We start from the raw sequence: 26,381 nt of genomic DNA, 5'->3' as shown, positions 1-26,381 counted from the left end.
ACGATGTCCCGGGCACTGATCTCCTTGATCCTGAAGCGGGACAAGGATCCCCTGCAATGTGGGTCTTACAGACCGATTTCCTTGCTAAATGTAGATGCCAAGGTGCTGGCAAAGGTCTTAGCCACGAGGATTGAGGATTGTGTGCCGCAGATCATCCATGAAGACCAGACGGGGTTTGTGAAGGGGAGACAGTTGAACGCAAATGTGCGGAGGCTTTTGAACGTTAGCATGATGCCGGCGAGGGAGGGGGAGGCGGAGATAGTGGTGGCGATGGACGCTGAGAAAGCCTTCGATAGGGTAGAGTGGGGGTACCTGTGGGAGGTGCTGAAGAGGTTTGGGTTTGGGGAGGGGTTTGTCAGGTGGCCAAGGTGCTTAGGGGGTTTATGGACCAAATGGGGGGGGGGGGGGGGGGGGGGGGGGGGGGGGGGGAGTGGATCCGTGGAGATTTGCTAGGCCACTGGCCAAAGAGTTCTCCTTTTTCTCCCATGTCCATAAGGTATACTCCCGGATAGATTTCTTTGTTTTGGGTAAGTCACTGATTTCGAGGGTGGAAGGAACCGAGTACTTGGCCATAGCTGTTTCAGACCATGCCCCGCACTGGGTGGATCTGGAACTAGGAGAGGAGGGAACAGCGCCCACTCTGGCGACTGGATGTGGGATTATTGGCAGATGAGGGAGTCTGTGGAACGGTGCGGGTATGTATCGAAAGGTACCTGGAGGCCAAAGATGATGGGGAGGTCCAAGTGGGGGTAGTATGGGAAGCGCTGAAGGCAGTGGTGAGGGGAGAGTTGATCTCCATCAGGGCTTACAAGGGGAAAACAGAGGCCAAAGAGAGGGAGAGATTACTGGGGGAGATTTTGAGTGTGGACAAAAGATATGTGGAGGCCCCGGACGAAGGACTATATAGGGAGAGGCGAAGACTCCAGACGGAGTTTGACCTGCTGACCACCGGGAAGGCAGAGGCACAGTGGAGGAAGGCACAGAGGATGAGATACGAGTATGGGGAAAAGGCGAGTCGGCTGCTGGCCCACCAGCTTCGTAAGAGAGCAGCAGCGAGGGAAAAATGGGGGGAGTTAGGGATGAAACGGGAACTGCGGTGCGGAGTGTAGGGAAGGTAAATGAGGTGTTTAAGACCTTTTATGAGAGGTTATATAGGTCCCAACCCCCGGAGGGAAAAGAGGGGATGCGGCAGTTTTTGGACCAATTAAGGTTCCCGAGGGTGGAGGAGCAGGAGGTGGAAGGCCTGGGGGCACCATTTGGGGTGGACGAGGTTACCAAGGGGCTGGGGAACATGCAGGCAGGGAAGGCCCCGGGACCAGACGGGTTCCCGGTGGAATTTTATAGGAAATATGTGGACTTGCTGGCCCTGCTGCTGGCAAGAACCTTTAACGAGGCCAGAGAAGGGGGGACTCTACCCCCGACAATGTCGGAGGCGACGATATCACTAATCCTGAAGCGGGATAAAGATCTGCTGCAATGCGGGTCTTATAGGCCTATCTCGTTCCTGAATGTGGACGCCAAGTTGCTGGCAAAAGTGCTGACAATGAGGATAGAGGATTGTGTCCCGGGGGTGGTGCACGAAGACCAGACAGGGTTTGTAAAGGGGAGACAATTGAATGTCAACGTGCGGCGGCTATTGGGAGTGATAATGATGCCCCCAGCAGAGGGGGGAGGCAGAGATAGTGGCAGCAATGGATGCAGAGAAGGCATTTGATAGGGTAGAGTGGGAGTACTTATGGGAGGTGCTGAGGTGGTTTGGGTTCGGGGACGGGTTTGTCAGCTGGGTTAAACTCCTCTATGTAGCCCCAGTGGCAAGTGTAGTCACAAATCGGCAAAGATCAGAGTATTTTCGGTTACATAGGGAAACAAGGCAGGGGTGCCCTCTGTCCCCATTACTGTTCGCGTTGGCAATTGAACCACTGGCCATAGCGCTGAGAGACTCTAGGAAATGGAGGGGGGTGGTTAGAGGGGGAGGGAACATAGAGTGTCACTCTATGCAGATGACTTACTGCTGTATGTGGCGGATCCAGTGGGGGGGGGGGGGGGATGACAGAGGTTATGCAGATATAGAGGGAGTTTGGAGACTTTTCGGGATATAGGCTTAACATGGGAAAGTGAGCGCTTTTCGTAATACACCCTAGGGACCAGAGTAGAGGGATAGATGTCCTGCCGCTAAGGAGGGCGGAAAGAAACTTCCGATATTTGGGGATTCAGATAGCCAGGAGCTGGGGAACTTTACACAAACTCAATCCGACTCGGCTGGTGGAGCAGATGGAAGAGGATTTCAAAAGGTGGGATATGCTGCCGCTGTCACTGGCGAGCAGAGTGCAGGCGATTAAGATGATGGTCCTCCCGAGGTTTCTATTTGTGTTTCAATGTCTCCCCATCTTGATCACTAAGGCCTTTTTTAAGAAAATAGATAGGAGCATTATGAGCTTCGTGTGGGCAGGGAAGGCCCCGAGGGTAAGGAGGGGGCTCCTGCAACGTAGCAGGGACAGAGGGGGACTGGCGCTGCCGAATTTAGGCGACTATTACTGGGCCGCCAATGTGGCGATGATCCGCCAGTGGATGATAAGAGGGGGAGGCGTGAAAGAGGCTGGAGATGGCGTCCTGTAAAGGAACGAGCTTAAAAGCGCTGGTGACTGCGCCGCTACCGCTCTCCCCAAAAAAGGTTTACCACGAACCCAGTGGTAGCGGCAACATTAAGTATCTGGGGGCAATGGAGGCAACAGAAGGGTGTGTTGGGAGCTCGGTGTGGTCCCCGATCAGGAATTAGGAGAGTGGGAGACTTATTTATAGATGGGACGTTTGCGAGAGCTAGAGGAAAAGTATGAGCTGCCTCCGGGGAATATCTTTCGGGATACGCAGGTGAGGGCGTTCACGAGACAACAGGTGAGGGAATTTCCGCTGCTCCCGACACAGGGGATCCAGGATAGAGTGCTTTCGGGGGGGTGGGTCGGGGAGAGCAAAGTGTCCGAAATATACCGGGAGATGAGAGAAGAGGGGGAGGAGCTGGTAGAAGAGCTGAAAGGAAAATGGGAAGAGGAGTTCGGGGAGGAGATTGAGGAGGGTTTGTGGGCTGATGCCCTAAGTAGGGTAAATTCCTCTTCCTCGTGTGCCAGGCTTAGCCTGATCCAATTTAAGGTGCTACATAGAGCACATATAACAGGAGCGAGGTTGAGCAGGTTCTTCGGAGTGGAGGACAGGTGCGGGAGGTGCGGGGGAAGTCCGGCGAACCACACACACGTTTTGGTCGTGTCCAGCACTGGAGGAGTATTGGAGGGGAGTGGCAAGAGTGATCTCGAAGGTGGTGAAGGTCCGGGACAAGCCAGGCTGGGGGTTAGCTATATTTGGAGTAGCGGATGAGTCGGGAGTGCAGGAGGCGAAAGACGCCGATATTGTGGCCTTTGCGTCCCTGGTAGCCCGGCGAAGGATTTTACTCATGTGGAAGGAAGCGAAACCCCCCCGGCGTGGAGGCCTGGATAAACGATATGGCAGGGTTCATAAAACTGGAACGGATGAAGTTTGCGCTGAGAGGATCGGCTCAGGGGTTCTCCAGGCGGTGGCAACCGTTCCTTGACTACCTAGCGGAACGTTAGGGGAAAATAGATAGCCAGCAGCAGCAGCCCAGAAAGAGGGGGGGGGGGGGGGGGGGGGGGAGCACCATTCCTTGTTACTTTCTAAGTTCACTACTTAACTTAAACAATGTTATCTATTAGTTATTGTGTTACCCTTTTGGTTGATTTGTAAGGGGGAAAAATTGTGTTTGAAAACTTAAAATATATTTTTTTTAAAAAGAATTACATTAACAAACAACTTTAGATTAATCAGTCAGGCTCGCAATGTGGCTCACTTGCACGTCCTAAGCAAGTGTATCAGGCCTTATGCAGAAACTCACCCTCTGCCATGTCCAGGCATTGTGCCTTGAACTACACAAAGTACTGGGGCAACAGTTCTCTTGTGCATTTTCCATGGCAACACCTAGACCAGGGTCAGCTTGCCAATCAATTAGCTACCTTTTACCATGTAGTATAAAAAAGTTCATCTTTATCAGTGCAAGACTGAAAGCTTTGACAGCATGTATCCTATCAGCAATACGTAGGTAGATAGGAAAGCATGTTGTGAGGAGAAAACAAAGTCTGCAAAAGGATATAGATAGGTCAAGAGTGTCAAACATTTGACAAAGTAAATTTAATTGGAGACAGATTGCAGAATGCTACAGTACAGAGGTGCCCTTTCATATGAATCACAAAAGTCAGCATGTAGGTACAGTAAGTAATTAGAAAGGCTAACTGAATGTTGGCATTTATTGCAAGGGGGTTAGAGTATCAAAGTAGAGAATCTTGCTCTAACTCTACAGGACATTAGGAGATCACACCCAGAGTACTGTGGACAGTTTCAGTCACCAAATTTAAGGAGTAATGTACAGTACTTGCATTGTAAACAGTGTAGAGAAGGTTCATCACGCCAATTCTTTAGATCATGGGGTTTGTTTTATTAGGAAGGTTTGAGCATATACTCAGATGAGTTTAGAAGCACTGAGGGGGCTTGACAGAGTAGATGCTGGGAGGAGAGTTTCCCCATGTGTGGGAATCTAGAACTGGAGGCACCATTAAAAAATATGGGGTCACCCATTCAATACAGATGTGAGAAATTTCTTCTCTGAAGGTTATTATACTTTGAAAATGTCTGAAGCAATGGAGGCTGGTTCATTAAATATGTTCACGGCTGAGTTAGACAGTTTTTATATTGACAGGGCAGTAAAGGTTATTTTTATTCATCCATAGGATGTGGGCATCAATGTCTAGGTCATCACTTTATGATGACAAGAGTAGACTCTGCTGGGGCAGTATTGGCCGGGTTGGATTTGTTCTTTGGTGGACAGGACACACCTGGGCAATTTCCTATATTGTCGGGTAGATGTCCATGTTGTTGCCGCATTGGAACAGCTTGGCTAGGTGTGTAGCAGATTCAGGAGAACAAGTCTCCAAAACTTTTGCGGGAAATTTGTCAGGGCAGTATCCAATACCTTTGGTTGTTTCTTGATATCACATGCAGCGATTACAATTGGTTGAACACTGGCATCTGTGCTGGTCATGAATCATTCACCCACCATTTCTTTTAATATTTCAATTCACCATATTTTCATCTTTTCCGCCATACAAAAGAAAATAACAAAACAGAAACCCAACAATATAAAACTTAAAACATAGATTTATAGAACAACAAAAGCACCCCCCCCTCACTTTCAGCATTCAACAACAACCAGCCGAGAGTGCCTAATAAACAAACCCCACATATTGTGGAACCCCTCCTTCGCCCCCTCAAATCAAACTTCACCTTGTCCAGGGTCAAGAACTTCAGCAGGTCCCCCCCTCACCAAGCCAAGGAACAGGGCGGAGCAGCTAACTCCACCATAATGCGACCCGCCTACGAGCTCAGTGACACGAAGGCTAAAACGTCTACGCCCGCACCCGCCTGGAACTCAGGCTAGTCCAACAGCCCGAAAATGGTTTCATGGGGTCCAGGCTCCACATCCGTATGCAAAGCCCCCAAATAGTGCTAAATACCTCCCCAGCTTCGGGCAGGACCAAAATATATGAACACGGTTTGCAGGGCCCCTCCCACATCGTTCACAAACATCCTCCACCCACTCAAACAGCCGGATCATCTTTGAATTTGAGAGGTGTGCCCTATACACGAGGTTCAGTTGTATCATCCCAATCTCAACCTCGCGCACAAGTCGATTTGTTCACCCTTCGCAGCACCTCACACCACAGCCCTTCTTCCATGGCGCACCCAGCCAACTCCCCAGCTCTTCTTCCCACTTCACTTTAACCCCCTCCAGGATCACTTAATAGAAAGACGAAAAGACCCCCCCCCCCCCCGCCCGACGCTATCAGGAAGGTCGGCTAACTTTTCTTGCAAAATTTTGAACCTGCAGGGACCCAAATACTTCTCCCTGCGCCAATCCATACTTCTCTCTTAACTCCTCCAGACTCACGAATCTCCAAAGAAAAAAGTTGTTAATTCCCCCTCTTGTCCCATCTCTGAAACTTGGTGTCCATCCTCCCCAGCTTGAACCCGTGATTCCACCCAATTGGCATCCCCCTGACCTGGCCACCACCACTGGACTCACCGAATACTTACCCGGTGATATCAGGAGTGGCTCCGTTGCCAGGGGCCCAGAATCCTGACCCCCTACACAAGCACTCCTCCATCTTAACCTCATCGGTCTCCCCTCCTTGGTCCAGCCCAGCATGTTTTCCCACACTTGCCGCCCAGTAATAGTACAGTAAGTTTGGGATGCCTAGCTGTCACACCTGTCGCACTCTCCACAAGACCTCCCTCCCAATTCCTCTCACACACTCCTCCCCCGCGATAAACAAGGAGTTTATCCGTGAAGAAGAATTTAGGTAAAAACAACAGTAGGCACTGAAGTAGGAACAAAAAATTGCAGTAGCACATGAATTTTAAACTGCCTGCGCCCTGCCCACCAACAACGGAGGGAGATGGTGCCAAATCAGCCTTACCCTCCGCACCAAACTAGCAAAATTATACCTTCGAAGCTCATCCCAATCCCATGCCACCTGCCCCCCAAGTACCTAAAGTGAATTGCTGCCAGACAAAAATGGCATCACCCCCCCCCCCCCCCCCCTGCTGGGAGACATAAAATAGTTGCTCTTACCTAGGTCTAATTTATAACCAGAGAACGACCCAAATCGTTGGAATTGCCCCATTATACAACCCACTGATGTACTCGGCTCTGAAATGTACAGTAATAGATCATCAGCAAACAAAGACACCCTATGCTCCAATCCCCCTCACTACCCCCTATGCTCCAATCCCCCTCACTATCCTCTTCTACAACCCCCAAGCTCCTTAGCACGATGGCCAATGGCTCTTTAACCAGTGCAAACAGGGGACATGGGTACTCCTGCCTTCTACCCCGGTGCAGAGCAAAGTACCCAAATTCATATTGGTGCAAACACTCACCATCAGCTTCTTATACAACAGCCATACCCACGCCGCGATCCTTGGTCCAAATCTTTCCAATACCACCCATCAAATAGCCCCACTCTATCCGATCAAACGCCTTCTCTACGTCCAGTGCCACCACCACCTCCATCTCCTTTCCCTCTGCCGGAGCCATGAGCACATTTAACAACCTTCTCACACTCAAACACAGCTGCCTTCCCTTCATGAACCACATCTGATCCTCTCCTATCACCTTCCAGAGACACCCCTCAAACCTTGCTGCCAGAACCTTTGCCAATATCTTGGCATCTACATTCAATAAGGATATGGGCCTATACGACCCACTTCCCCACCAAAATCGCCACCCCTCAATTCTTTGCGTCCAACCCCAAATGGAAAACCTGCCCTACCCACCCCTTTCTCAGCCTAACCTGATCTGCCACCCTCAAATGCGTCTCCTGGAGCGTAACCACATCTGCCTTCAGGTGCGCGAACACACGGGCCCTCTTGACTGGCCCGTTCAAGCCTCTCACATTCCAAGTTATCAGCCCCCAATCGACACCCCCCCAGTGTGGTAGTCTCCCCGCCCCCTCCTGTCCATCAGCGGGCGCTCCTCTCCAACACCGCCCCCACCCCCTTCCCTCCCTAGCGTGAGAAAAAGCCAGTGCTTTCCATCAAACCGGCCCTGCCCTCTGGCGCAGCTCCCTTTTGCAGCCTAATCCCAGCTCCCCCACCTCGGGCCTCCCATCTGTTGCTGGTACTGGAACTGTATCTCACCACTATAACTACACTGTACTGCCACTTCACGTATAGACTGCAGAGTAGGCTCAGCGGAGGGTGTACAAAGCAAAATTCTTACCCCACATACCCAATAACGAAAGTACAAAGCCTAGATTTCTACAGCATACCAATCACACAAGAGCTCAAATCCTGCAAAATTGTTGCAGTAGTTTGATTTGGATACTGACTGTGACTTTATCCAAACTGTGAGCTCCCAAAAGGAAATAAATATCAAAGACTGCTACACCTTGGTGGATGATCACAGAAGTCACAGTCAAGGTCACAACACAGCAAGGTAAGACTTTTGAAGAGAAAAAACAACTTTAAACATGATACAAGGAATCATTCTTTTAAAGTAGGATTCTGTTTTGGACAATCATCTTCCAGCTCCATTTTAATGAAGCTCATGGACAAGCATTCAAATTATAATTTAGATTTCTTGATCAGAGTACATCTTGGAAAACTAATTTCTAAATTCATTACCAAACATATAAAAATATACACTTAAACTATCTAAAATGAATCAGTTCAGTGATTTTAATAAACTTTAAAATTGGCACCCACAGAAAATAACAATTTCCGAAAATCTGAAATAAAGCTGAAGACTTGTTTTCTACAGCATTATGGACATGCACTGAACAACCAAGTCCTATAATATCAACTGTTAAAATCATGACTGCAAACCAAAGATTTATGGGTTCTAAACAGACACCACACCCACTAACCATTGCTGGGTTGGGAAATCAATCCTCATCCACCCATTTTCTATTTCCAACACTCAAAACAAAGTGCCAACACGATCAGAATATATTATGAAAACTAGAGCAGCAAGTGCTGGACATCAAAGACCTCCACAAGTCAACAAAACCAGTCTTCTCTGTAGCAGATTTCTGTCCTACTTCAGCTTATTTTATATACTGTGATAGGTATACCAGCATTAAGCAAACTGACAAGGATTGGCAAGCAAATTTCAAACACAAATTTGCAACTTTTGAACAATAACACAGATTTCTATCTTCCTCACAGTGAAGCACATTTCCTTACTCTGCATGGTTTCAAATTTAACCTCTGTTTATCTTGAACTCTCGCCCTCTGCCAAATACTCCGACTTCACTATGACATACAAATTTGGATACTGTGCTCCTGATGGCCACAATGAATTCACATGCATATTTTAAAATCACCAAGTGAAATCGCCCGATACTCTTTCTGCATCAAACGCTTCTGCAAACAATTAACCAGAATAATTTATTTCCTGCGCTACCAGCTTTCTGTGGTACACTTCCTCTTAAGCCAAAGAACAATTTTTAGAACAATCTTCATGAAACACCAATCAAACACCAGCTGAAATTTCACAGAAACAAAATCCGTCATATAGTCATTCAAAAGACTAATGTTACTCTACATCTACCAGGCTAAAGGCATCAAAACTGGCTGGCTGCATTGGAGGGTGTGAACATTACACTAGGAGAGATCACACAAATTTAGACCCGTTTTCACTGAATTTAGACAGTTAAAGGGTGATCTGATCAAAGTCTTCAAGATATTAACAGGGAGACAAGGTAAAGATAAACTATTTCACTGGTTGGAGATTCTAAAACTAGAGGGCACGCGGGCAGGTGTCGGGATGGTCGCGGGGCCATCCGGTCGTGGTATTCCCAATCACGGGAAGAAGTACCCAATGCCAGCAATCACACGCATGCATGCCCCTCAGCAGTGCGCAGGTCTGGAGACCAGAGAGGCTGACCGTCCCCTCCTGACGTCAGTGCGCTGACCCAGGAGCAGATTCTTTTTTAAAAATAAAATCGATGGAGTCTTCTCTCCAGAAGCGATGGCAGAGAGCTGATGTCACATGCTCTGGTGCAAGAGAGATTCCTCCAGTTTGTAGCTCACAGCAGTGCTGGTGTGAGCTCCAAGGCACTTTGGTGAACAGGCCATGAAGAAACTGAAAACAGGAACAAAGCAGTATAAAGATGATTTCTTGAGATATGGGTTTATTAATTGGGCCACTGCAAATCTGGATGCAAAATTTGTGCGTTTTATATGTAGGGAAGCACTGACAAATGAAAAATTAAAACCCTCAACTGCAAAGGCATTTGAAGACAAAGCATGGCAAATTAGAGGACAAACCTCTTGATTTTTTTTTCAGCAGATGCAGTGAGATCTTAAACCACCAGCTGAAGTCCTTCGCAGAAATAGAACATTGGACGACAAAGGGCCAAGCAGGCTCACCGGTCATATTAAAGGCAAGCAGAAATGGTGAGTCATGAAGTTCGGGTGGCGTGGCCACAAGGTTCAGGCGCCATGTGCCGCGAGGTTGGCCAGTTGATAAAAATGGGTCCCAGGCAAAAAAGGTTTGAAAAACAGTAGCCTAAAAACAAGGCCAGACCGTTCAGGAGAGATGTTCGAAAGCACTTCTTCACGCAAAGGGTGGTTGGTAGGGGTTTGGAACTCTCTCCCACAATTTAAAGTTGTTAACTTTAAATCCAAGATAGAGATGGGATATGGGCCAAAGGCAGGTTTATCGAATTAGGCCACAGATCAGCCATGATCTCATTGAATTGCGGGACAAGATTGAGGGGTTGAATGGTCCACTCCTGCTCATATGTACATTAGAATTCCTAAAGTCAAGCAATAACCAATTACAGCAGATAATTAAATAGAATTGGACAGTTGAACAACTTGCACGTAATAGGTTTTAACAAAAACATTACTTGCAGCTGCGGTATTTCATTATGCCACCTAAAGTTAAGTCAAATTTGAAACAATAAATGTAATATTATCCAATCAAATTATAGTGGACATGATTGAATGGTTTCTTCACCTGGACATTCTTAGGAATGTCCCCTCCCCTCATTTGGGCAACAATTGATTCCAGCGCAGTGGAGTTGGATTTGGGGCGGATGGGGCAACAGCCAGGATTGTTACTTACCAATAGCCACTGATGCCTGAAGTGTATGAAGAGTCGGTAAAAGAACAGGATCACATTTTGACACCCTGAAGTCAAATGCCTGACTCGCATTATCAATAAAGAACAGCCACTCCCTTTGACACACAAGTGAAAGTTGCTCAAGTTTTAATAGCATTACTGTCATCAGCTATCAACACGCTGGAACTCGCCATTAGTCAGAGTTTCAACCTCACTAGCCACACAAGTGGCATGGAGATGACAGCATGTCAGAGACAGGGTATTCTGCAGCAACTGGATTACCACCAACCAACCCGCAGCCCCCTCCCCTGCAACAATTAAGTACTTTTGACAGATGAAGCTGGTACACTGAAGCTGAACACCATTCAGGACTTTAAATATTCCCCCCCCCCCCCCACAGCATCGCACCCAGACAATAAGTACCATCCACAGAATGCACTGAAACAGCGGACTTTGACAGTAATTCACAGGGAACATGTAAAACCCCAATTCACAAGCAATCCTGACTTGGACCTATAATCCCTTTCCTTCATATTTGCTGGACTGACCCCACTCTCGCTTCCTCCCCCGGCCGCCATGATCTACAAACGATGCATGGGAGATTGGCCGCGTGGCCTACATCGCCTTTGGCCACCATGCGGGCAAACTGGTGGCAATCGTGGAGGTGATTGACCAGAACCAGGCTTAGGTGGATGGCCCTTGCAGTGGAGTGCGGAGACAAGCAATGCAATTTAAATGCAGCTCACTTATTTCACGATTCAAATACCCCACAGTATCCGCCACAAGTCTGTGAAAGCTGCTTGGGAAAAGGAGAAAATCAACGAGAAATGGGAAGCAACTCACTGGGCAAAGAAAATTGAAGCCTGTGCAAAGAGAACCAAATGACAGACTTTGATCGCTAAAAGGTCATGAAGGCCAACAAAATGAGAAACAAAATCATCAAGCACGAGTTGTCAAAGCTGAAGAAGGAAGCCAGCAAGAAAGCATAAATGTTTATTGCGTAAACAGAAAAAAAATAATAAACTCCATTACAGAATGTTAAAAAAAATATATTTGCTGGACTAAAATACTGGAACTGCCTTCTCAACAGAATTGTGCGAATACCTTAACCACTTGAACCACCATGGTTCAGATAGGCAGCTCAATACCACCTCAAACATTCTCTTTCTTTCTATGCAGATGTTATGGGGCAGCACGGTAGCCTTGTGGATAGCACAATTGCTTCACAGCTCCAGGGTCCCAGGTTCAATTCCGGCTTGGGTCACTGTCTTTGCGGAGTCTGCACATCCTCCCCGTGTGTGCGTGGGTTTCCTCCGGGTGCTCCGGTTTCCTCCCACAGTCCAAAGATGTGCGGGTTAGGTGGATTGGCCATGATAAATTGCCCTTAGTGTTGGGTGGGGGTACTGGGTTATGGGGCTAGGGTGGTGGTGTTGACCTTGGGTAGGGTGCTCTTTCCAAGAGCCGGTGCAGACTCGATGGGCTGAATGGCCTCCTTCTGCTCTGTAAATTCTATGATAACTTTTCAATGAATTATGGCCCCCTCAATGTTAATCGTCATCCAGGATAGAGCACAACCATATTACCCCCGAGAGCAAGTCACCAAAATCCCAAGATGTTTTAGCAAATTATTTGATTAGTTGGGGCATTGCAGTAGTTTTTGCATCAAACCTTATCCCAATAACAATGCACGTGCATCTTAAACAAGTGTAACCGAAAAGCAATCGGGTATAAGGCCCTAGCTTATTTTCCTTCTGAACGGGGGGCCGATGATACCAGTTAACCACATCAAAAATGCAGATCTGAAATTTTCTTTGTCTAGTCTATATTACTGAACTAATGAACACCATACACAGCTGAGTCACTCTGGGCACCCTAGGCAGAAGGGAAACTATGAGGAAACTACATTTCAATGGTACAAATCAACACCACAAAATATTCTACCACAAGATATGACCAAACAACAAAACGTGGGGAGATGTGTTACAATGGCAATGTCACTGGGCTAGCAATCCAGAGGCCCAGTTAATGCTATGGGGACACTGGTTCAAATCCCACCACAGCAGCTAGTAGAATTTAAATTCAATTAGCATATAAAGCAAATCTCAGTAATGGTGACCGAAACTATCATCGACTTGTTGTAAAAATCGGGAACAAAATCTGTTAATCCTTATGTACATACAACCATTCAGCCCCTCTACCATTCAATGAGGTTATGTCTGTGTCTGCTTGTGTTTCAAATTCCACATTCCCATCTACCCATGATAACTTTTGATTACCTAGACGGAGGTATGCCGCTGTGGGGAACGGGCCGGTGTGGGGTGCGGGCACGTGGCTGGCCGAGGAGGGGTCATGGCTAGTTGGCGGGGGAGGGGGGCGGGTAGCCCCCTGATCCGGCTGATAACCAGGAATGTAAGGGGACTGAATGGGCCGGTTAAGCGGGCCCGCGTGTTCGCGCACCGAAGGGGCTCAAGGCGGATGTGGTTATGCTCCAGGAGACACACCTGAAGGTGGCAGACCAGTTAAGACTGAGGAAAGGGTGGATAGGTCAGGTGTTTCACTCGGGGCTAGATGCCAAAAATCGAGGGGTGGCGATCTTGGTGGGAAAGAAGGTGTCATTCGAGGTGTTGAGCATTGTGGCAGATAATGGCGGTAGGTACATAATGGTAAGTGGCAAGTTGCAGGGAGAGAGGGTGGTACTGGTCAATGTGTATGCTCCGAACTGGGACGATGCGGGTTTTATGCGGCATATGTTGGGTCGGATCCCAGACTTGGAAGTGGGGAGCCTGATAATGGGGGGGGGGGGGGGGGGGAAAGAGTGAGACTTTAACACTGTGTTGGATCCGGCACTGGATCGCTCCAGGTCTAGGACGGGTAGGAAGCCGACGGCGGCTAGAGTGTTATGGGGATTTATGGACCAAATGGGAGGTGTGGACCCTTGGAGATTTGCATGGCCGGGGGCGAGGGAATTTTCATTCTTCTCACATGTCCAGAAGGCTTATTCTCGAATCGACTTTTTCATTTTGAGTAGGGCGCTGATAGCGAGAGTAGAGGATACCGAGTATTTGGCAATAGCCATTTCGGACCACGCCCCGCATTGGGTGGACTTGGAGACGGGGGAGGAGAGGGACCAGCGCCCGCTGTGGCGCTTGGAGGTGGGGCTGTTGGCGGACGAGGAGGCGAGCGAGCGGGTCCGAGGAAGTATAGCGAGGTACTTGGAGACCAACGACAACGGGGAGGTCCAAGTGGGGATGGTATGGGAGGCACTGAAGGCGGTGGTGAGGGGAGAACTGATCTCCATCAGGGCCCACAAGGAGCGGTGGGAGAGGGAGAGGCTGGTGGGGGAGATGGTGAGGGTAGACAGGAGGTATGCGGAAGAGCCCGAGGAAGGATTATTGAGGAAGAGGCGCAGCCTGCAGGCCGAATTAGACCTAGTGACCACCAGGAAGGCGGAGAGGCAGTGGAGGAAGGCCCTGGGGGCGGTCGAAGAGTATGGGGAAAAAGGCAAGCCGGATGCTGGCGCATCAGCTTCAGAAGCGGGACGCAGCTAGGGAGATCGGGTGAGTTAAGGACATGGGAGGGAGCGTGGTGCGGAGTGGGGTTGGCATCAATGGGGTCTTCAGGGACACCCCCCACGGGAGGAGGGAGGGATGGGCCGTTTCCTGGACCAATTGAGGTTTCCAAAGGTGGAAGAGGGACTGGTGGCAGGACTAGGGGCCCCCGATTGGGCTGGAGGAGCTGATCAAAGGGATAGGAAGCATGCAGGCAGGGAAGGCACCGGGGCCGGGCGGTTTCTCGGTCGAGTTCTATAAAAAAATATATGGACCTGTTGGGCCCGCTGTTAGTTAGGACCTTTAATGAGGCAAGGGAGGGGGGCCTTACCCCTGATGTTCCGGGCACTGATCTCCTTGAACCTGAAGCGGGACAAGGATCCCCTGCAAAGTGGGTCTTACAGACAGATTTCCTTGCTAAATGTAGATGCCAAGGTGCTGGCGAAGGTCTTAGCCACGAGGATTGTGTGCCGCAGATCAGCCATGAAGACCAGACGGGGTTTGTGAAGGGGAGACAGCTGAACACGAATGTGCGGAGGCTTTTGAACGTTATCATGATGTCGGCAAGGGAGGGGGAGATAGTGGTGGTGATGGACGCTGAGAAAGCCTTCGATAGGGTACCTGTGGGAGGTGCTGAAGAGGTTTGGGTTTGGGGAGGGGTTTGTCAGGTGGGTTAGGCTGTTGTAGGAGGTCCCGATAGCGAGTGTGGCCACAAATAGGGGGAGGTGCGAGTACTTTCGGTTGCACCGAGGGACGAGACAGAGGTGTCCCCTGTCCCCCTTGCTCTTCGCACTGGCGATTGAACCCCTGGCTATGGCACAGAGAGTCGAGGAACTGGAGGGGGTTGGTGCGGGGTGGGGAGGAGCATAGGGTGTCGCTTTATGCAGACGACCTGCTTCTGTATGTGGCGGACCCGGTGGGAGGAATGCCAGAGGTAATGAGGATCCTTAGGGAATTCGGGGACTTTTCGGGGTACAAGCTCAATATGGGGAAGAGCAAGCTGTTCAGCTAGGGGACCAGGAGAGGGGGATTTGGCGAGCTCCCACTAAAAAGGGCAGAGAGGAGCTTCAGATATTTGGGGGTCCAGGTGGCCAGGAGCTGGGGGGCCCTGCATAGGCTTAACTTTACAAGGCTGGTGGAGCAAATGGAGGAGGAGTTCAAGAGGTGGGACGCATTGCCGCTGTCCTTGGCGGGTAGGGTGCAGTCAATCAAAATGACAGTGCTCCCAAGGTTTTTGTTCCTGTTCCAGTGCCTCCCAGTGTTTATCCCGAAGGCTTTCTTCAGGCGGGTTAACAGGAGTATAATGGGGTTTGTGTGGACGCAAGGGTGAGAAGGGTGTTCCTGGAGCGGAGTAGAGATTGGGGGTGGGGCTGGCGCTGCCCGACCTCTGTGGGTACTACTGGGCCGCCAATGCTACGATGGTGCGCAAGTGGGTGATGGAGGGGGGAGGGGGCTGCATGGAAGAGGCTGGAGACGGCGTCCTGTGTGGGTACGAGTCTGGGGGCGCTGGCGACGCCGCCGCTGCCTCCAAGGAGGTATACCACGTATACCGGTTGGTGGTGGCAGCTCTCAAAATTTGGTGGCAGTGGAGGCGGCGTGGGCGGGGTTTCGGGGTGGCTCAGGTCAGGGATACGAAAGTTGGGGGACCTGTTTGTGGACGGGAAGTTCGCGAGCTTGGGTGAGCTGAAGGAGAAGCACGGGCTCCCCCCGGGAACACCTGTAGTTAAGGGTGTTTGCCACACGGCAGGTGGTGGAATTCCCGCGGCTACTGCCACACACAGTACAGGACAGGGTGCTCGGGGGGGGGGGGGGGGGGGGGGATCTCGGAAACATACCAGGTGATGCAGGAGGAGGAGGAGGAGGCCTCGGTGGTGGAGTTGAAAGGTAAGTGGAAGGAGTTGGAAGAGGAGATCGAAGAGGGGACGTGGGCAGATGCCCTAGGGAGGGTGAACTCTTCCTCTTCATGCGCGAGGCTCAGCCTCATACAGTTTAAGGTGCTGCACAGGGCACACATGACCGGGACAAGGATGAGCAGGTTCTTTGGGAGTGAGGACAGGTGTGTTAGGTGCTCAGGGAGCCCAGCAAATCACACCCATATGTTCTGGGCATGCCCAGTGCTGGAGGAATTTTGGAAAGGCGTAGCGAGGACGGTGTCGAGGGTGGTAGGATCCAGGGTCAAACCGGGCTGGGGGCTCGCAATATTTGGGGTGGCAGAGGAGCCGGGAGTGCAGCAGGCAAAAGAGGCCGGAATTCTGGCCTTTGCGTCCCTGGTAGCCCGGCGAAGGATTCTCCATTAGTGGAAAGATACGAGGCCCCCAAGCGTGGAATGCTGGATCAGCGATATGGCAGGGTTCATTAAATTGGAGAGGGTGAAATTCGCCTTGAGGGTCGGTACAAGGGTTCTTTAGGCGGCGGCAACCGTTCCGGGGGTGGGGGGGTTTACTTTATTTTTGATTATGTTATTTACACTGGAGGGTCTGAGGGGGTGTATACACCTATTGTGTTAAGTCATGGTGTTAATGTTAATTTACTATTTATGTACAGGGCGGGGGAGGGGGGGGGGGGGTTGCTTTTTTAGCTTGTGTTTTGTACTTCACCCTGTTGGGTTCTTTTTTCTTTCTCATTTTGTTATTGATATTTTATGAAAAAACTTTAATAAAAATTATTTTTAACAAACAAAAACTTTTGATGACCTTGCCTAACAAGAATCTAACAACGACCACCTCATAAATATTCAAATTACCCTGTTTTCTAAGGCAGAGTGTTCCAAGTTGCACCATCAGAAAAAAAATTCTCCTCACCCGAGTCTTAAAAGAGCACATTTTAAAACAGTGCCTCCAAGCCCTGGACTCACCCACATGAGGAAACATTATTTCCAGGTCCATCCTGTCAATACCATTCAGGATCTTGTATATGTCAATCAAATCACCTCATTCTTCAAAACTCCAGCAGAATAAAGGTTAGTCTGTCCAAAGTTTCCTCAAGACATTGCAGGTAGCAATCAAGTGAACCTTCTCCAAACACATTTACATTGTTCCTTAAATAAGGAGACCAAAACTGCACAATGTTCGAGATGCGATTTCACCAATGCCCGGTATAATTGAAGCACAATATCCTTACTTTTCTGTTCAATCCCTCTCGTAATAAAAAAGGATAGCATTCCATTAGCCTTCTTAATTACTAGTTGTGCCTGCATACTAACTTTTTGTGACCCATGCACTTGAACCCCTAGATCCCACTGCACCTCGGAATTCTGCCGTCGTCCCCAGTTTAATATTCCACTTTTTTTCTTGGTCAGGAAAAAATTATTTTCTCACATTATACTCCAGCTGCCAGATTTTTATCCACTCACTCAACCCATCTGTCTTTAACCTCCTTAAATACTGTCCTGCCTAGCTTTATCTCATCTATAAATTTCACTCCCATGTCTTTGCTTCCCTTGTTCAAGTCATTAAGATCAGGGACCCTGAAGTCTGACCTGCAGGTCATTCTAGATTCACAACAATGTGGTTGACTCTTGAATGCCCAGGAAGCGTTCCATTCCAGGACAATTACGGTTGAGCAACAACGGCTGGCTTCGCCACAATGCCCACACATTCCGTGAAAGAATAAAAACTAAGCTTTGTTTAATGTGAGGGTTCAAGTTGCCTAACTTTACTGGTCTTGTCTATGCCAGGAGGGCCATCCCATTACCATTGACCACAGCAGGGAATAGGATGCATAACATACATAGATAGCACCAGACAGATAACCAAGTGCCCAAGTCACTTTTGAATTTTGTCCCAAACATTTGACAGTAATCTTTCTATCTTCATTGGGGTGAGGTTCCAGAGGGCTAAAGGATAGCCAATGTTGTTCCTTTCGGTAGCAAGGATAATCCAGGAAATTACAGGCCGGTGAGCTTCATATCAGCTGTAGGGAAATTATTGGACAGGATTTTTCGGACAAGATTGTCTCCCATTTGGAAACAAATGGACTTATTAGCGACAGGCAGCATGGTTTTGTGAAGGGAAGGTCGTGCCTCACTAATTTGATCAAGTTTTTTGAGGAAGTGACAGAGATTCACAAAGGAAGGGCAGTGCATGTTTTCTACATGGACGTTAGCAAGGCCTTTGACAAGGTCCCTCATGGCAGACTGGTACTAAAAGTGAAGTCACACAGGATCAGAAGTGAGCTGGCAAGATGGATATAGAACTGGCTTGGTGGTAGAAGATAGAGGGTAGCAGTGGAAGGGTGTTTTCTGAATGGAGGGCTGTGACTAGTGGTGCTCCAAAGGGATCAGCGCTGAACCTTTGTTTGTAGTATATATAAATTACTTGGAGGAAAAGGAATGGTCTGATTAGTACATTTGCGGACGATAAAGGTTGGTGGCGTTGCTGAAAACGATGAGGACTATCAGAGGATTCAGCAGAATATAGATCGGCTGGAGACTTGTGGAAAAATGGTAGATCGGGTTTAATTCAGACAAACGCGAGATAATGCATTTTGGAAGGCCTAATACAGGTGGGAAGTATTCAGTAAATTGCAGAACCCTTAGGAGCATTGAGAGAGAGATCGGGGGCTACAGATCACGGAAAGTGGCAGCCCAGGTGGATAAGGTGAAGAAGGTATTACGACATGCTCACCTTCATCGGTGAGGGCATTGTGTAAAAGAATTGGCACGTCATGCTGCTGTTTTACAGAACCATAGTTAGGCCACACTTGGAATATTGCGTACAATTCCGGTCGCCACACGACCAGAACGATATGGTGGCTTTGGGGAGCGTACGCAAGAGGCTTACCAGGATGTTGCCTGGTTTGGAGTATATTAGCGACGAGGAGTGCTCGGATAAAATCAGATTGTGTTCACTGGAATGACGGAGGCTGAGCAGCAACCTGATAGAAGTTTACAAATTTGAGTGCCATGGACAGAGCAGATAGCCAGAATCATAGAATTTACAATGCAGAAGGAGGCCATTTGGCCCATCGAGTCGGCACAGCCCTTACAAAGAACACCCTACTCAAGCCCGCATTTCTACCCTATCCCCGTAACCCCTACTTAACCATTTTTTGGACACTAAAGGTAATTTAGCATGGCCAATCCACCTAGCCCACACATCTTTGGATTGTGGGAGGAAACCGGAGCAAACCCATGCAGACACAGGGAGAATGTGCAGACTCCACAGACAGTGACCCAAGCCGGGAATCGAACCTGGGACCCTGGAGCTGTGAAGCAACTGTGCTAACCATGATGCTACCATGCTGCCCTTGCCAGCTTTTTCCCCAGGGTGGGAAACTCAATTACGACAGATTTAAGGTGCGAGGGGCAAAGTTTAGAGATGTGAGTGGCAACCCTGAGGATGGAATGACAAACTTGTCGTTTGAGGAACGGTGGAGGACTCTGGGTCTGTACTCATTGGAGTTTAGAAGGATGGGGGGGGGGGGGGGGTTCTTATTGAAACTTACAGGATACTGTGAGGCCTGGATAGAGTGGATGTTTCCACTTGTAGGAAAAACTAGAACCAGAGGACACCATCTCAGACTAAAGAGACAACCGTTTAAAATAGAAAGAAGTCTTACAACACCAGGTTAAAGTCCAACAGGTTTGTTTTGATGTCACTAGCTTTCGGAGCGCTGCTCCTTCCTCAGGTGAATGAAGAGGTATGTTCCAGAAACACATATATAGACAAATTCAAAGATGCCAGACAATGCTTGGAATGTGAGCATTAGCAGGTGATTAAATCTGTACAGATCCAGAGATGGGGTAACCCCAGGTTAAAGAGGTGTGAATTGTGTCAAGCCAGGACAGTTGGTAGGATTTTGCAGGCCAGATGGTGGGGGATGAATGTAATGCGACATGAATCCCAGGTCCCAGTTGACGCCGCACTCATGTGCGGAACTTGGCTATAAGTTTCTGCTCGGCGATTCTGCGTTGTCGCGCGTCCTGAAGGCCACCTTGGAGAACTGTGCTCACCCCAGTCCAACGTCGGCATCTCCACATCATGGCTTTAAAACAGAGACGAGGAGGAATTTCTTCAGCCAGAGGATGATGAATCTGTGGAATTATTTGCCGCAGAAGGTTGTGGAGGCCAAATCACTGAGTATCTTTAAGACAGAGATAGATAGGTTCTTGATTAATAAGGGGATCAGGGGTTATGGGGAGAAGGCAGGAGAATGGGGATGAGAAAATAACAGCCATAAGTGAATGGCGGAGCAGACTCGATGGGCCGAGTGGCCTAATTCTGCTCCTATGTCTTATGGTCTTGTGGAGAGTGCCTGGAATTCGCTGCCAGGGGAGGTGGTGTAAGCAGGTATGATAGCGAGGTTTAAGAGGCATCTTGACAAATATATAGATAGGATGGGATAGAAGGATACAGGCCCCTGAAGTGCAAAAGGTTTTAGTTCAGACAGGCATCATGATCAGCGCAAGCTTTGAGAGCTGAAGGGCCTGTTCCTGTGCAGTTTCTTTTCTAAATTTAAAGTATCCACTTATCTTTTTTCCCCAATTAAGGGGCAATTTAGCGTGGCCAATTATTCTACCCTGCACATCCTCTTGGGTTGTGGGGGTGAGACCCACGCAGACACAGGGAGAATGTGCAAACTCCATACAGACAGTGGCCCAGGGCCGGGATCGAACTTGGGTCCTCGGCACCGTCAGGCAGCAGTGCTAACCACTGTGCCATCATGCTGCACTGTTTTTGGTTCTTTATTGGAATTCATGTCCAGAGGAATAGAATCATGGAGTTATGTCAAAGTGTATAAAACCTTGGCTCGACCACAGTACTTCACTGCTCCAGGGTCCCAGGTTTGATTCCCACTTGGGTCACTGCCTGTGTGGAGTCTGCACCGGTTTCCTCCGGGTGCTCCAGTTTCCTCCCACATGTCCCAAAAGACATGCTATAGGTCATTTGGAAATTCTGAATTCTCCATGTACCCAAACATGCACCGGAATGTGGCGATGAGGGGCTTTTCACAGTAACTTCATTGCAACGCTAATGGAAGCCTACAATAATAAAGATTATAATGATTACTGCATGAAGTCGTTCAGGCAACAACCATAGGTCAACGTCAGGGGAAGCTGGACAGACACATTAAGGCTATGTTGGTGGGATTAAATGAAGGGCAGGAGGAGGCTCACGGAGCATTAATATGGACCTGCTGTGCTAAATGGCCTATTTATGCTGCAAACACCGTGCAATACATTTGCCTTTAGATTCCAGAACTGGTTTGCACAGGTTAACTGATCTCCCCAATACAGAATTGCCCTGTGGACTTGTTCCAATCATGTTATGTAAACAACACTGCCAACCTACCAACACAGATCAGCGTAGAGTAACATTTAAATGTTGGTCAGGCGATGGTAGGCAAAAGAGTCAAACATTTCTGGTTAAAATTTATTCTGGACAAATAAAGCAGCATAAAAAGTGGAGTGGTGTTCTTGGACCCAACTAATGCAATAGATTGCAAAATTATCGTGGGGAATCATTTTTAAATCATTCGGTTAGAATTAAGAAAGGAACGTAATGTGCTCCATTTGGAGCATGAGGACTGTGCTGGGGCAATAAAAGAGCAAAGATGCAGTCACAATCAAATTCAGTTAGCCAAAACTCGCAATGCAACTTGACCATTAAAACTATGCACGATTTGACCAAAAGAGCCAGCAAGCCTTGAAAGGAGGCATGGCACCAGAGGCAGAGACATTCTGCATGCAGCAGTGTACATTCTGTTAAGACAAGTCAACCAATCTGGTGATCAGTGGTGTTTGCCTGCAGAATGGAACTGCTGATAAGCAAAGTTATGTACAATTTATAATACATAGTCTAGACTTGCAGGCACCTATTCTGATAAGATACACAAAAGGATTGACAACTGCGGGGATGGAAACTGCAAAGGATATCATTGGAGGAATAAGCGGGCATTGCTTTGAAGCAGATGGACAAGATGTATTTGACTAACAAGCACCCACCTCGCTGGAAAGGAATATTCACTATGTCCTACTGAAATCATAAACCCTTAAGAATGATTGGTGCTGGTCCTCCAGGTCAACAGAAAGAGGAATAAAGACAAAATTAGCAGCTTGATCCACAAACTAGCTTGACAAATCTGACGTTTTACACTTTTACGGAATAAGAAGTTCATGTCCGGAAAAAAGACGGAAGCAGCAGCTTGATCAACTGACTTCCTGCAATGGACTCTAAGTAAAGGGAATTTCTCAGCCACAATATTGTATGCTACTCATCCTTTAGGCAGAAATTTGAAAAATAAATTGAATTTAGAAGAAGTGGTCCATTTTGCAATTCCAGAGTAAACGAACTTAAAGAACAGGATATAAATTTACCTTACATAAGATAAAGAAATTCAAGGAAACAAAATCAGGAATAGTAGAAGACAATAGGTACCTCATCAAATAATGTTCACAGGAAAGGAGGGAGGTCTACTGTATGTCCAAGGCTTTTCTGCAGGTTAGTATGTTTAGTCTAGAATATTCAGGTTGAATGTCTCAAATTCTAAGCAAAGAAACATCAAGGGTAGAGGGCATGTGAGAAGTGGTTAGCACTGCTGCCTCATGCCAAGAACCCAGGTTCAACCCTAGCCCCAGGTCACTCGCCATGTGGAATCTGCAAATTCTTCCAGTGCCCGTGTTGGTCTCACCCCCACAACCCAAAGATGTGCAGGGTAGATAGACCTAAATTAAATTACCCCTTAATTGGGAAAAAGAATTGGGTACTCTAAATTTATTTTCTAAAAATAAGAAAAAAGTTAGAAATAGCATCCCCGTAACAATATGTAAAGAGGCAACCAGTTAAGACAAATATACTCACATTTTTCCAATAAATTATTTGAGTGCGGTTTGTGGTGCATGTATGCAAGTGTCAAAAACTAAATCTGTCAAAATTTAGGTAACTGATATTAAAGTGAATATGACAAGTACAATTAAAAAAGTGTTTTAACAGCATGTCGGAATATGACCAACCAGGACCAGAAAAATGCCACAACTATGCAGGACTTGACAACAAAGCACATGAAAAATCACTCGGGTGCCAACACAGTTTTATAAAACGGTACCATTGAAAAATTTGTTCCATAAGACTAAGACTCAAGATTTCACGTATCAGCATGGATTGAGAATTGCTAAAGAACAGAAAACAGTGGGAATAAACAGGTCATTTTTGGGATGGCAGGATGTAACTTAGGTGAGTGTTGGAAAGATCAGTATCTGGGCTGCAGCTATTTACAATCTATATCAATTACTTTGATGAAGGGAACCAAGTATAATGTCCCATGTGCACTGAAGGTACAAAGTTAGGTAAAACGTAAACTGAGGAGGAATATGTAAAGAGCCTGCAAAAGGACAGAAATTGCTGAAATGACTGAAAAGTGCACATTAAGTTTTCATAGAATTTACAGTGCAGGAGGCTGCCATTCGGCCCATCGAGTCTGCACTGGCTCTTAGAAAGAGCACCCTACCCAAGCCCACACCTCCACCCTATCCCCATTACCCAGTAACCCCACCCACCACAAAGGGAAATTTTGTGCATAACATTATTCTCCACAGGTACTCAAGTTGAATCAGACTATCCGCAAACATGCTGTTCATTAGAATCTGAGCTTTTTCAGATCTAATCCAACCTTCCAAACATCAATCCCTACCTCAGCTCATCTGAAACCTTACTTCTGTTACCTCAAGACATGTCTATTCCAAAAGCTGCTTCGGCCACATGCCATCTGCTACCCCTCCATAGCCATAAACTCATACAATCTTCTGAAGCCTAGATTCTAAACGAGACCCACTCACCCATCAAGCCTTGTCCTTGCTAACCTACAGTAGCTTCCAAACCAATGATGCAATTTTTAAAAGTCTAATTTTAGGTGTTTGAAGTTCAGCTCTCCACAAAATCTCTTTGGCTCAGTGCCAACTTTTGTCATGTTACGCTCAGGAATACATCTCAAAAGGTTGACTGTGCTATCCAAATAAAGGATGTTGAAGCATCCATGTTCTGTAAGTGATGCTGTGAAAGGCCACAAACTTTTTAAGCAAAAGAGAACAGAGAAAAATTGGACTGAAAACCTGAAAGAAAGAAACTGGGGGATGGCAGCAGAGGCAATTTGAGGTACAGGCCATCAGGTATAATAGGAAAAGATTCCTCAAGTTCTGTTTCAAGTTAAACCACGACTGCAATATATGGGGCAGTGGTTACAAACTGGTCAAACCTCAAAAAAAGAGTTCAAGGAACACTTAATGCAGAGGCACTTCACTGATGATGACGGCAGCATAGAAATAAAATCCTGATTCAGGTACAATGGGTCAAATGGCCTCACGTCGCCTTAGTGATAAGCCCATTATACGAAATAAACTTAAAGTAACAAAAATTAAGTGCAGCTAGACCATATGGAATTGGAGCACGAGGCCTTAAGACATAAAAATACTTCCTGCACATGTTCTTTACAAAGCGCTCTAATAGAAGTTCTTTTAGAACTAATGTCTACTGTAGTCCGAACCATTACAGCCTGCATAGTTGACAAGTCGGACTACGTGTTGCAACTTCAGTCTGCCTCTCCTTTGATTGTCATATTTCCGTCTGAGGAAACAACAAATGCTACATGGGCTTCCTACGTATTTGGCGCATCAAACTAATTCCCGGGTGGAGTTCGGCATTTCATCCTGTTACTGGCGACCTCAGAGGAAAGCAAAACAGCGAGCTCCAACACAGACATTCCCAAGGAATTGAGGAAGAGATTTTTTTTTTTTTTAAAAAGGTGTGAGGGTGGGAAAACCAATTTCGTGGGACGAACATGTTCCAGTTGGAACAAGATCGGCTCAGAAACCAGTTTCACGCGAAACTTGTCCCGGACACTTTTTCCCTTCAACATTTCCCCAAGGTTGCCCAACCCAGGCAAGGCGACTGTTACTCAATTGTGACACATCTTTCCAATATTTCGGATTAATTTTATAACAAGAATACTTAACGACGTTTTCATACAGATAATTTGGAAAGAAACACTGAAATTTATATTACAAGCACAGGATCGATCAATGTAAAGATAGACAGATCCTCTGGAATCTCTTGGAAAGCTGCACATCGGACCGAATAAAAACAAAGCGAGCTTGACCCAAAAGAACAAAAGCTGTTAATAAAATCATGAATCAAAATTGTAGAATAGGCGCCGCTACAGCGGGGAAATTGTTGAGAGGGGGGGGGGGGGGAGGGTCCCGCCGACTTCGCCCAGGAACCAGAGCAGAGCAAACACACAGTAGTCAGAGAGCGGGGCACGCCCTCTGGGACACACACTCACACGGGCTGCAGCTCAAATGTGGTGGTTAACCCAGCGGCTGCCGACTCTTTCACAAAGTGAGTTTAACACAGGGAAAGAGTGGTACCTCCTCCTTCAGCCAGATCTGGGCCGGACCCGATAATTGCCGGGGTCCCGCGAGGAGAAAGGCCGGCCGACCCCGGCGTGAGGGACCGAAGGGAAGGTGGGTGTGGGCGTGTGTGGTGGGGGTTGAGTGTAGGGCCCAGTCCGCAAGCAAGCAGAGTGCTGGCCGCTGGGACGGTGTGTAAGCGGGGCAGGGCCGGGGAGTTGCTGCCTCTGGTGCCACCGCTCTCCCTTCTTTCCCCTCCCGCCGGCCGCAGAGCCGGCTGCTCTGCCGACTTTTACCTGGACATAGTTGTTCTCGCAGTAATCAGCCACGCGGCCCAGGTTCTGGTAACTCTCAATCAGCGCCCTCTTGCCGGCGGGGATTTCCTCCTCGAGTAACATCTGCAGCTCTGCCATCTTACATCTTTCTGCATCGCTTTATTACTCCCCGCTCGCGACCGCCCTGGTTACTCCCTCCCAACCACGCAGAGCACTCTGGGAGTCCGAGCCTCGCTCTCACCACCACGCCGTGACCCCCCACCCCGTCCCGCCAAGCATGCTGGTGGTTGTAGTCCTCCGTCTCTGCTGACCTGCTGCCCGCCGACATCCTCAAGTGTGTGTGGCCGAGAATCCTTGGGGCACAGATTGGTCCAGCCCATCGCCTCTGCGCCGGCTCATGGAATGAGCCTCGGCCCATTCCCAGGAGCTCTCCCTTATAATGCTCTACATTCGCCCCTTTTCGGATATCAGTCCCTCCTGAATGCTTCAATTGAACATGCCACCATCACACTCTCTGGCAGTGCACTCCA

General features: G+C 48.1%; 1 protein-coding gene and 1 pseudogene across 9 annotated transcripts in view; one reads left to right on the top strand and one right to left on the bottom strand.

Moving 5' to 3' along the window:
* abi1a (abl-interactor 1a) overlaps positions 1–26,062 on the bottom strand; it is a 153,105-nt gene extending 127,043 nt beyond the window's left edge. For 3 of the 9 annotated variants that reach the window (XM_072508440.1, XM_072508434.1, XM_072508438.1), the window contains exon 1: positions 25,873–26,061. In XM_072508440.1, the coding sequence (XP_072364541.1) occupies positions 25,873–25,989 (117 nt within the window). In that variant the 5' untranslated portion in view covers positions 25,990–26,061. Of the gene's footprint in view, positions 1–20,188; positions 20,320–25,872 lie in introns of all 9 variants that reach the window. The other 6 variants (XM_072508432.1, XM_072508435.1, XM_072508437.1 and 3 more) reach the window with 4 other exon arrangements.
* Positions 10,703–11,861, top strand: LOC140425638 (large ribosomal subunit protein eL14 pseudogene; annotated as a pseudogene).
* Positions 26,063–26,381: the final 319 nt, after the last annotated feature.

The sequence above is a fragment of the Scyliorhinus torazame genome, chromosome 6 (assembly GCF_047496885.1).
Source record: "Scyliorhinus torazame isolate Kashiwa2021f chromosome 6, sScyTor2.1, whole genome shotgun sequence".
In the NCBI taxonomy this organism is placed as follows: domain Eukaryota; kingdom Metazoa; phylum Chordata; class Chondrichthyes; order Carcharhiniformes; family Scyliorhinidae; genus Scyliorhinus; species Scyliorhinus torazame.
The sequence above is the reverse complement of the archived record's forward strand: the minus strand, read 5'-3'. Positions and strand labels throughout refer to the sequence as shown.